The sequence below is a fragment of the Protopterus annectens genome, chromosome 1.part0, assembly GCF_019279795.1.
Source record: "Protopterus annectens isolate FY-2018-M chromosome 1.part0, PAN1.0, whole genome shotgun sequence".
NCBI lineage: Eukaryota > Metazoa > Chordata > Ceratodontiformes > Protopteridae > Protopterus > Protopterus annectens.
Window position 1 is genome coordinate 501,416,960 of NC_056725.1, and position 12,953 is coordinate 501,429,912.

At 40.9% G+C, this 12,953-nt stretch overlaps 1 protein-coding gene across 6 annotated transcripts in view; it reads left to right on the plus strand.

Moving 5' to 3' along the window:
- SLC29A1 (solute carrier family 29 member 1 (Augustine blood group)) overlaps positions 1 to 12,953 on the plus strand; it is a 1,418,904-nt gene that overhangs the window by 1,167,050 nt on the left and 238,901 nt on the right. For all 6 annotated transcript variants that reach the window (XM_044060805.1, XM_044060813.1, XM_044060823.1 and 3 more), the window contains one exon: positions 8,377 to 8,470. In XM_044060805.1, coding sequence (XP_043916740.1) covers positions 8,377 to 8,470 — 94 coding nt within the window. The remainder of the gene's footprint in view (positions 1 to 8,376; positions 8,471 to 12,953) is intronic.

Here is a 12,953-nt window from a genome sequence, read left to right on the forward strand (position 1 = left end):
TGTTCATTTTCAGAGAGATTTGACCAGGGGATTATCAAATACTCTTTCAGGAAGCATCTCTGCAGAGTTTAAAGATTCAGTAACTTCTCAGGTGGCAACCCTACAGGCTATATCCAATAGTTCCATGATATTAATTTCCATAGTGGAAGGAACCTCAAGATCTTTGGGTTCAGGCATTTCCATGAGGAAGAATGGATGCGGTTGTGTGATTTTGCAGAGCCATTTAAGTCCAATTTCTTCAGTGGTCCTTTTGACAGAACTACCCTTTTTGGCCATAAAGTGAAAGAAATGCTGTCCAGGTCTGAGAAAGATGGAAAGACCTTGTCTGCCTTGGGCATATGTTTTTTGCCCCCCCCCCCCCAAAGATCCTTCTCCAGGAATCAATGGAGTGGCCAGAAAATGTGGTTCAAGAAGTCCCAAGGTCCATTCCATGACTCACATGGAGGAATTGTTCCCAGAGGCAGAGGGGGGAACTCCAATGGATGTTGTTGCCCTTGTGGCAGAGGTGGCCCACAAAACCAGGGCTCACAAGAATCTTTCTTTGGTAAACCCTACCTGCACTCCTGAACGGAGGCCTGACTGTCCACCCCTGGAGACTGTAAATGGAAGGTCATCCCTGCACCAGAGAGCCTGGCTAGAATTAGCAAAAGATACCTGGGTGCCAAGTATTATATACAGAGGTTATATAATACTGTTTTCCCTACCACCTCTAGTTCCCAGAAAACTCCCCGATGTTCCACCCAGTCAAAGGGATTAAAGAGCAATTCAGATTCAAAAGCTGCTAGAAAAAAGAGCCATCCAAGAGGTCCCACCAGACCAGGTAGGATCCAAAACTTACTCAGGGTTCTTTTCAGTGTAAAAAAAAGTCAGGGGACTGGAGACTAATTTTGGATCTCACAATCCAGACAAATCTGTTGAACAAACCAAGTTCCGGATGGTCACTGTTCAGTCCATTCTCCCTTTTCTGGGCAAGAACGACTGGATGCGCTTGCTAGATCTTTAGGATGCCTACTGTCACATAAAGATGAACAGAAAGTACCTACGCTTCTGGTTGGGAGCCAATAACTACCAATTCAGAGTACTGCCCCTTGGACTCACCACAGCCCCCAGGGTGTTTACCAAATGCATGGCAGTAGTAGTAGCAGTATACCTCAGACTGTAAGGATTCCGACTGGCTCATAACTGTTCCAACCAGACATTAACTCATACATTTAAGAGATCAGGTTCTCCACACCTGTGCTGTCCTAGGAATAACCATAAACTACAACAAATCACAACTTCAGTCAACTCAGACATTGGAATTTATTGGAGCACTGCTCAACACAAAGACTGTCATTGCTTCTCTTCCACCACACTGAGCTCTAACTATAAGGTCACAAGTCAAGAAGGTTGTAGACAACACATCAGTCTCAGCCCACACAGTTCTTCGAATTCCGGGTGTTATGGCAGCTGCGATAACCTTAGTTTATTGGCCAGGTTTTACATGAGGATATTACAGTGGATGTTGGCTCCTCAGTGGTCAGTCTTCCATCAGTCAGTGTTTTATCAAATAAAAATTACACACACTTGTAGAAGAGATCTGTATTGGTGGATCCAGTCTGATCAACTACTCCATGGCAGTCCATTCATTCCCCAACAGCCCAAGGCCATAGTGATCATAAATGCTTCCCAGTTAGGGTGTGGGGGTGTGTGTGGGGCATTATCTGGGGAACACAGTCCAGGGTACTTGGTCGTCCGAAGAGGCCAGTTTGCATGTAAATATCCTATTATGCCTTTTCTTCCAAAAAAATAGTTAAATTCCTTGTAGTTTACTACAGCTTTTGTCATATATATATATATATATACCTCCCTCCTTCCAGTACTCTGTGTGTGTGTGTGTGTGTGTGTGTGTGTGTGTGTGTGTGTGTGTGTGTGTGTGTGTGTGTGTGTGTGTGTGTGTGTGTGTGTGTCTGTGTGCATGCACATATGCCCAAAATAATTGAGATTGACTTTCAATTACTGTTAGTATTGTTGCACTGAAAGGCACAGGGCTCAATGTGAGGTGGGTGAAATCCTGGGAAGCCGGTCATTATACCACTGATCTGTAGTTGGGTTGTATGAAGCTTATATGGGTAAGGCAAAAATCAACTATTGCAAGAGGCAGTGTACATTTACTATATGTTTTAGCAAGCAGATTCAGTAACTGGATTGCAGTAAATTTGTTTATTACCAGTCTATGTCTGCAAGTCTCAAATAGGATTACACAAGTCTTTTGCTTTGCTTCACATTTTGAAAGATGCTTTCCAGTCACTGCAAGGGAAAATCCAAGGGAAAATGGTAAGATTTAGTAAGACAAGAGTCCAAGTATGAAAATAACATTTGAATTAGTTCAGCAATTCCAAAAAGTGTTAATCCTGAAATAGTGCTCACACTTGTGAAGCATATGTTATTATCCAATGTTGTCTTTTCCATTCATCTTAACATAAGGGGTATGTCGGATCTGACTGCATCTGATGCTGGCAACTTTCAGACTTTGGATTCAAAGTTAAGGGTCCTTCCCCCTTTCGCATAATACCCCTGTGCCCTAACAGTTCCCCAGTGCTCGTTTGCAGCTTAAATAAGCCATACATAGTCCCCAGGGCTCAGTGCTTCTTTATTCTGCTGCATCAGGATTTTCAGATAAGTCTCTTTCATTTTTCATTTTAGGAGTTATTCTGCTGTATTTTATTGCAATTTTGTATACCTGAACCAAGAAAAGCACAATGCCTACCTCGACTTACTGGAGTCACTTGCTACACAGCCCATCACCTTATTCATGGAAGATTTCTATTATCCCTCCATTGACTGGGTAACATACACAAGCAAAAACATGCTCGCCCAGATGTTCTTGGACTTTGTCAGTGCAAATGCTCTGGAACAGATAGTCTTTACCCCCACAAGAGGTTCTAAAGTCCGTGACATAGTGCTCACCAACATGGGTGGTCACTGCATTGCCCCCTGTGTGATACCCTTCCTGGAATGGTTGGACCACCAATCAGTCTCATTCAAAGTAACTATTGGACCCCCACAATCCCAAAGAAGGAAAAAAACTAATGAACTTCTCCAAAGCAAACTGCAGCCTACTAAGTGACTGTATAAAAAGTTTTATAGCCCCTGCAGTCACAGGCAGTAATGACTCCTATGCAGAGATATACACAAAAACTCTGTATACTCATCTTAGCAACTGTATAGACTTGGCTCTACCTGATCTGATTAAAACCAGACCGTCCCAAAAAAGAAAGCCACCTTATCAACAAGAACATAGGCGACCTTCAAACTCTAGCCCTAACCCAGTTTAGCTTCATTAAGGGTAGATTGTGCTTATTGAACTGTGTAGACTTCTTTGAGAAAGTAACCAAAGATGAAGGTAAGACAGTGCATACCACCTATCTGGACATAGCCAAAGCCTTTGACACAATCCCCCACTCGGGTATAATTGAAAAACTCTCCCAGCTAGGTGTTAAACCTTACATCACTAGATGGGTAGCTAACTGGCTCACTAACAGAACACATACTGTCAAAGTTGGTGACTCCACCTCTACCAGTAGACCCGTCACCAGTGGTGTACACAAGAATCTGTACTGGGCCCTTTCTATTTGGAATCTGTTTCTCAGAAGTCCAGACTAAAGTAGACAGCCTTTGGCTTACTAAGTTTGCTGATGATTGTAAACTAGGAGCAATCATTGAGTCCTCTAGTGATGTTAACATATTACAGGAGGGGCTAACACAAACAAATGACAGGTGCCAATGTCACGGTCTACAACTAAACACAAAAAAGTGCACTGTTATCCCACTTGGCAAAACAGAATTTCCCACTAATTACAATATTGACAGCACCCCTCTAAGTTCAAACCCAGTAGTGCAAGATCTGGGAATACAGGTCGACAGCAATCTGAACTTTGACCATCAGGTTTCCACAGTGGTAAGGAAAGCCTTTTACATTGCACATCTCATTAGTAAAGGTATCACATCCAATTCTAAGGGTGTTATAACCCCACTTTACTCGATTCTAATCAGTCCATTAATAGGGTACAGTGCTCCCTTATGCATGTATCTCACCAGACACCTGCAGCAACTGGAGAGACCACAGAGGTTTCTCACTAAGAAGATACAGGGCCTCCAAACCATGACCTACGTGGATAGACTAAAAGTCCTGTCACTGTACTCTGTATCGTATAGGCTACTGAGAGGTGACTTGTGCCTAGCCTGCAGGTCAGTGTCTGACCCCGACCTGATGGAAATGCTGCAAATCCGCAAATCAAATAGCACTAGAGTCACTCACTTTAGGGATCTCAACCTTGCCAGTAAGATTAACAGAAAATGCTGGAGAGACAGGTATGTCTCCCAGAGATTGCCGCTGCTCTTGAATAAACTTCAGTTCATGTAAAGCAGAACTCTTCAATGACGTTATTCAAGAGCAACCTCTACAAATAGATGGGTGACCGCAAATTCACCCATGGGATGGCATCCATGTCCTTCATGGACAGGGGTAGTCAAGACTTATCTGTAAAGTACTTCCATGTAACCAAGGACAATTGGGGCAACCCGGGATTAACATGGCTAGGCTTATAAAGACTCTAGGGTTGTCAGCCTGGTAAACTCCTATGAACCTTATTATTTATTTTTTTTTTTGGTGTGATAGTGTAGCCAAAGTTAGTCTTTTTTCAATCCCATCTCCATCTCACATCTGATCCCCACATTACTATTTGAGACACCTTGCCATAATTCTTATAGGCAGATCTCAGCAGCTACTTCTTTTAGGTCCATGCAGCCATCAGGAAGATTCACTGAAACTGACATCAATAGAATGATTAGAAAATTTTTGAAGACTCAGATACAGATGGAGGTCATTTCCACTGCCCCACTCTGGGGGTGGAGAAATCAAGCCCATCAAATCTTTTTCTGGTTACTCCTTCCCAGTCTAACCTTTGGATCCAGTGGTGATCTTAGATCCGAGTATTTGCCAGGATGTCCCTCTGACTGAGTCAATAATCTGGACATCTTCAAATCTAACAATGTCCCTTATCCACATGACTATGACAGAGTCAGATTTGGGGGTGGGGTCAGCATCGGGGTGGACTCCGACGCAACTGGAATTATCTCTTCTCCTTGGCGCCTTGGCCCTTGATAGTTCGGCTCCAGTTCTGCTTTGGATCCGAGTCAGACCAGATTACTTGAAGGTCTTCTGTCTGAGTTCTTGGTCCCAAGAAGAACTTTTTCAAGTCTAGTTTCAATCTTTGAAGCATTTCAGAAAGCTCTGTTTAATTCAAGAGAAGAGGTGACCCTCCCTTGCTCAGATCTACCCAGACCCTCATTCATGTCTGAAAATTCTAGTAACCTTATCCAGTCAGGATAGCCATCTCCATCTGGTGTTGAGCAAACCCATCTTTCAAGCTCTTTCCTTTCTTTTTATTCTTCCTTAGATCGCCCTCCCCCTGTGGAAGACCACAGAAAGCAATTATGCAAAACAAGGCACTTACACTCCGCACAAGAGTCTCTCAAAGATGGCACTGACCTCAGTGAGTGGGAAGGGTCCCCCCTAAAAGACGTCTCCTTTGGGGTAATCCTTGAATTACTACAGCAAAGGGCAGGCTAGTCCATCAGTGCCCTTTCCCAGGAGCTGGTTTTCCTTGAGGCCTTCGGAGTGGACCATCTAATTCCTAGGTGGTTCCCCCAGCAGACAAATTGCTGAGTGTCCCAACAGGCATGGAAGGAGACAGATGTGGCGGAGCCCATTCCTCACAACCCTGATAAGATTTTCAATTCACCCAGAGATAGACCATATTGGAGTAAGGGGCCTGCAGTAGATGCCATCATGGTGGTGATGGTGGCCAGTATGAAAGAGCTATCTGAGGAGAGTTCTTCTGTCTATCCCTGAACAGGGAGTCTTGGGTGTTGGATAGATTTCAAAAGCAAGTATTTGCTTCAGCTACATTCACCCTACATGTGCTGAATTATCTTGCCCATTTAAGTAGACTTCAGTTAGAGAGATCTGAGCAAGGAGCTCTCTATTTAAATGTGTGGTATGTTTGTGCAGCGCAAGTCTTGCACACAGTTGTGATTGACCTTTAATTACTGTTAGCAGTGGTGCACTAAAAGGTACTGGGCTTGATTTGAGGTGGGTGAAATCCATAGAAAGATGAGTCCAAATAAGAAAATAACATTTCAGTTAGTTCAGTATTTCCAAAAAGTATTAACCTTAAAATAGTATGCGCAGTCGTGAAGCATATATTAGTTTTCTTGTCAAACTGTAATACATTTACACACTGGCAAATATAGTTATGTATCATTTTACACATTTTCTTTCATGTAGTATACTTTCCTGAAAATGCAAGTATAATGCAGCTTTTTTTACTTCAGTTTTTAAACAGTTATTTACAGTATAGCCTTAACATAGCTTATGTAAATTACCATATGTTTCCCTTGAAAGAGCACTTACATTTTTTAAATTTATTACCTTACATGCCCCACTTCACTGCCTCTTGCCAGGGGTACTTAATGTTGGGTCTTGACTTCCAAGTGAGAATAGAACTACTTTTGTTTTTGTGAGACGTGTTTGGGGTACCTACCCCCAGGTCATGACTTCCAGCTTTATTCTACCCAACTGCATTCACATTTTATACACTATCCACCCACAAGTGGTCTGTCTGCTGACACACTTCACCCTGCCCTAGAACAGCCAGCTCATGCTGTTTGAATGCTTTAGGGAGAATGTCATTATGCTTTAGGGAGAATGTCATTTTCCGTATATGGCACTTTATCATGTTGAACATGCTCTCCAAATATCCTAAGTAAAAGCATACATATAACATATATTTACTTTAAAACGTACATTCACAACATATGGCAGTTGTTCTGAGCTGATTTTATCATAATAAGGACTTGGAGCAGTATTTATAAACGTAAAATGCTGCTGCAATTTACAAAGCGCCTTATACAGTGAAGCAAGATCCAAAGTGCTATTTTACTCCGTTGTGCTCTACAGGTACCCCAGAAACCTATTCCTTATGCAGATTAGTCCACCCCCCCCCCACCCACCCCCATGATCATGCACAATTCACAAAACCATTACCACTGGAATATTGGCAGGTCCTAAAGAATTAATCTATGGGACATCAACAGAAAGACTGCATAATGGTGCTTTGCTTTCTGAGCACCAAACTCCATCCCTTTCCAATTTGTTGCTCAGCATACAATGCAGTGATGTCATGACATCATTCATCATCATCATCACCATCCTCAATCATAGTAAAATGACCTGTGAAACTCCTGATCTTCATGAGAGGTTAGAGTCATCAGAATCCCTGTAACCTTTAACTGTGAGGGAGGGCTGACTGTCAGCCACTTCATCCTATTTCCCCACCCTGTGCTTGCCCAACTCACAGCCCGTGTCTTTGTGAACACAGTTCACTGAGGTGCAGATAAAGGCCTTACCTCTGTGTCATCAGACTACTGAAATTTTTAGTAGGCTTCACTCCTGGCTGTTCCATTTCAGATTTATCTGGACTGGTTGATTATTCTTGCGACTTTTGTGTTGGGTTGTACAAGAAGTTTAAAAGAACTCCCTGGCAGTGCATTTGTAGGCACAGCAGCTCTCCTGACTACACTTGCTTTTTCCTTCTCATGCCAGTATCCATTGCAGTTACTATACTCCCCGATCAGCAGTCCAAAAAAACTCAAAAAGACACACCGTAGGTAAATACCATGAGTCAGAAAAAGCTGCAGGAAGTATCTCCGGTGTGTCTTTTTGAGTTCAGTATCCTTTCCAGTCCAGCTTTCCCCCCTTGACTCTTGTTCACTCTACCTTCATTGATGCAGTGTAGAATCCTTCGTGTGCAGATGTGTAGTTGTATTACAGTGGTAATTTTTCATTCATTTTAAGGTTCATTTTTTTATATTTTCATTATTTTTTTACACTTGTGTACTTTCACTTCTTTTAAGTATGGTTATCTTGTGTTATCTTCACATTTTAAGTTTGATACTTTGGTCTCATAAATTGTAACATTTCTTAAAAGTATAGTTCAACCTGATAAGCCTGACCATCAAAACATACAAACATTTTTGCTTAATAGCAATTTTGAACTATTACTTTTTTTCCGAATGTTACTGGTATTATGCTCATTTACTTAGTTGGAATGATTATAAAAGCTTTTGCTGTGGTATGCATTTAATATAATCAAACTGGATATATATATATATATATATATATATATATATATATATATATATATATATATATATTTATATATTGGTCTTTTCACAATCCTTGTTTGTTAAATCTATTTGTTTCTCTTGGTATACTTAAGTATCCCAGTCATTAGAAAGTAGCACTGAGTTTCTGTCATATTTTTTCTCTAGGAATTTTTCAATTTCTATGCCAATAAACAGAGTAACAGTTATGAAATTAACAAGACAAGTACAGAGCAGGAAACAATGATTGATCGGAAGAAAGGTAAGAAACCTCAGTGTATCATCTACAGAATGCAAGAAAACAATAATTGATAGTGTCTGTTGTTCTACTTTGCAGAATTTGTTATAGGGCTATTACAGCTTTTTCATCATCTATAAAGCATTAACCTTGTGGTAGTGCAGTGAAGGAGCTGCTGTAATGAAGTATTGAGATGAGAATATCAAAGATAAACTAAATTTCAAAGCTGCTTTGGCAATATGAAGTTCTTGGTCTGCCTGTAAGGGAGAGCCTCTGCAGTGGGTTCAGTACTTTTGTATTTGCATCCTGTGACATTATTCAAGTTTGTTGTCAAACTCTTGCACTCAGTAGTTGTGTTCCGTGTGACCCATGCTTTACACCTAGTGCTTGAGTTAAAGAGTTTGTGCACCACAGCAGCTTCATCTCTTTCCTGTCAATTTCTTAGCTTTCCTTGTGGTGTTCATAACTTAGAAAGGTCCTTTTTTCAATGTCTGTAAAGTATAGGTCCTCTAAATGTGACTGTAATCAGCTGAACATGAGTCATAACCACCACAGAAGCAGCCTGTTTGGCCTTGTAGTTTTCCTCTTACTTCAAGGTGCAGTGATCTTGGAGTTAGCATACATAAGTAGCAGGGGTCAGGTTGGTGTAATGCCTGTGTCAAAGGTTGTAGGACTGACTTCCCACCCCTGCAAAAATGCTATAAAATATTTAAGTGAAGTCAGCCTTAATGTTTTGGAATCATGGGATTCGCATTAATACTGGTGAGATAAGCTTGAGGTTTTCGTCAGCACTCACTTGAAGCAGTATCTGGTGAGCCTATTAAAGTAGTGAAGCAGAAGAACAAGGGAAAAAAGTAAAGGGCTTGAAGTCATCATTATCTGTGCCCTTCAAATCTAACTGCAAACGTTTACTGCATTTGTAGTAGGCTTTGTTACCTGTCTGTCTCATCATCCCCAAGTGCAAAGGCTATCATTCAAATGTTTGTCTTTGGACATAATGAGGTTAAACAGAGTGGTGCTTTCCCAACACCAGTATTTGGAAGAGAGATCTTGGGCTTGGCTACCATGTTGAGGTCTCTTAGCTGTTCAGGGATTGGACCTTTGTATCCTCAGTGCATGACTCTTGATCTTAACTGCTCAGGAGGTTTGGCTGCTTTTGTCTTTCCTTAGGTGGTTGTCTGCACAGTGATGAGAGTTGAGCTGGTTCATAAAGGTCCTTCCACTTCCACTTTTGGGCCCTAAAATTTCTTTATTCTTGCAGTAGGCGTTTATAACCTGTTCAGAATCTGATGGCAGATGACCAGTGAGATGCAGGAGAGCAGCATTCAGCAGTTTACTCAGTGTACCTCTATACTGCTATTTGGACCAACACTTGGATTTCCTACTCACTTGTTACCCTGTGGACAACATCAAATCTAGTTTCAGGATGTTGTGTAATGGTTATTTTTTCCTCTTCATTCTTGAACTCATGAGGACATACAGTTCAATGCTAGAGGACATGGAAGATGAAGATTGTCATTTTTTCTTCTGTTTGTGGAGTCTGAAGACTTGGAGGTTTCTCTAATAGAAATGGTCAAGGCCACTGAGTCTTCTTCCTTGTGTAGCTGTTCTCATGAGGACCCCCCCCCCCTTTAAGAAGAATGATGAAATCCATTCTTGAGTGTCAAACAGTTCCTTGCCTTGTTCATTCTTTACAAAGTATTTTCATGCATGTTTGAGATGTGTTTGAGGTGGAGAACGGCTGAGTGAACCTTGGGTCATTACTTGATTTAGATCGGTCTTGAATGCTGCTATGTGTACAGGTTGCATGTACTCCTACTCCAAGCCTTTCATACCTCAAAGATGTACACTTTTACTAAGCTACTCAGGAGAAGACACCATTTTTAGATCAGCATCTCAAACTGAAGTATTACACAGTTACTTTTGGAAATCATAGATCTCAGAAATTTGAACATTTGGGTATTTTTCCTCTAAGAGAGAAAGCCTTGATAAGTAGATTTATTTCTTGGCTACTTTGGGCTTCAGAGTCCTTAACTATATGACTCACATCCACAAGTCTGTTGTGTATTGGGCTTTGATCCGATTATTCTCCTTTCCTGATTCTGATTAATATCAATTCTAGGAGAGGATACTTTGCTGGCCTTGAAGATGGGCTTTCACACAGCTGACTGGCCAGGGTAGCTGTGTCTGGCATGTGTCTTCATAATGTTGCCTGCCTTATATTTTATTTTATTTGATGTAATTGCTAACCATGTAGGTCTGTTAAGAACAAGTGCCTGTTTTGAGGTTGATCACTGAGTACTATGTTAAGTGATGTGTGTAGTCACAAAATGGAGAATGGGTGACTCAAACCCAGGACTGTGTGATGACCTGCATTAGTAGCTGATAGCCTGAAATATTGCACTAAACAGCAGTCATGTCTCTTTCCAGGGGTAAATGTGCTAGGATACTCTGATTTCCTTTTATAATGGTAAAAATCATCTTTGAGTCCCTGCCTCAGAGATTTTGGAAGATCTCCAGAAGAGAAGGGGAAAAACTGTTACTGCTCTTCCTGCTGCAAAGTCTCCATGATCTTACAAACGAAAAAATCTAGATGCCAGAGGTGGCAAGTTAAGAGTCAGAAAGTATTTTCCTTCCTGTGTTTTCTGACCATATGCTTTAACACATATCTAGTTCAGCAGCCCCAGCAGCTGTATTAGCTACTTTACAGGAACCACTCAACTTGGATTCTAGCACTTTGAGTATGGTCTGGTTTGGAAAACTGTTATTAGGGAAAGGTGGCTTCTGGTTATCATCAAGAAGTGCCATATGCCATATCCTAGAACAGGTTGTGCCACGTCCTTCTCCTTTTCCTTTTTCCATGATAGACAAGCTGTTTTCAGAAGAACTGATAGGTTAGGTGTTAATCTCTTTTGCCTGTTGGGGATGTGGTCATGATTCCAACACAGAAATTGGCTGGATTTTTACCATTGTTTTTTTTCTGATCCCTGAGAAACTAGACAGACTTTGTCCAGTTCTGTGTCACATCATTTTCAAGCTTCACATTAGTTATGTGAAATACTATATGATGATGTCTTATGTGAATATGTTTTTTTCAGGCGGGGTTATAGATGGATTAAGTAGACATGATAATGCATTTTTGCACATTAGGATACAAGACTCACACCAGAGATTTCTACAGTTCTTTCGAGGCAGTCACTAGTTTCAGAACAGAATGCTGTTCTTTGATCTTTCGTCAGCTCCTAGGTGTACAGCATCATATTGGCTATCGTGATGGAGGCCTTACATCACAATATATTCTTAGTCTTTCCATATGTACACAAGTGGTTGCTGGTAACACACCACCAGATATCCTTCTTAGTAGCTTTAACCAGCATTTTTCTATAGCTTACATCTTTGCTGTCTCTTTGTGATTTGGAGAAGGCTTTCCTGGTTCCATAATTAAGATTATAGTGTTCAGTGGACTAATGCTAGGCATGGCCAAGCACGTCTATGGTGTCAGTCCTGAGAGTTTATTGCTGAGACATCTTCTTACAGCTCTGATATTATGATCAAAACAATTTACTTCTTATTTTAAGATTTGATTTTCGAAGAACTACCCCCCACCAGCCTCCAGTGGGTAGCAATTCTTTGCCTTGGGAGTTACATTTCCTACAGTTTAGGTAAGTAAATGGTTGTTTTTCATGGGTTAACAGTGATAGTGCCGAAGACAAACCTGCAGACACACTATGAACCATGAACCAGTGCACCCATGTAGTTGATGTGTATGCATATCCTTATTTAAGTATGGGAACTTTCCAGAAAAAGATTCCAAGTGCTACTAGAGAAGATAAGCCCAACCACAGCACTACTCAGGGTGGGTCATTTTCATAGATTAGCAGATATAGTTTGAATGTATTAAATACTATCTATCAAAAGCTGCAAAAAATCAAGGAAGAGCAAAATGGAGTAATAACTTTGATCTGTCACTCACAACTCAAATATGAACTCATTCAATGTTGTATCATCTGTTGAATACAGACTGAAAAGGAACAGTGAGGTTAAGAGAAATTAACAATTATTCAAACTGCAGGATGCTTGCTCGATGCTCATTGAACTTAGTTGCCTTATTTCTGAAGAAATTAAAACTAAAAGCCAGTTTAAACTAGTTTTTCTGATGCAACTTTTTGGCAAGTCAAGGTCAATAAAGTTAAACTGGAATACTTTGACTGAGAAGTTTGTTGTTAGTCAAGCAGTAACTGCCATGATTTTTTTTGCATTCAGCTGGCAGAGAAAATAAAAATGTTGCAACCACATGTTGCTGAAATGCCAAGTAATTTGGAGGCCTTACAAATTGAGCTAGGAAACTTGACTGGGTTGTTCATCCAGTGACCACGACTAATGAAAATTAGTATTTGCATGACCAGTTGGACGCCACTGAACCAGCCAAATCGCAAAAAAAACAACATTTATGATAAGACAGCTGAGCTGGTAAAGCAGAGGGAGCAGCACTTGACTGAAATTTAGA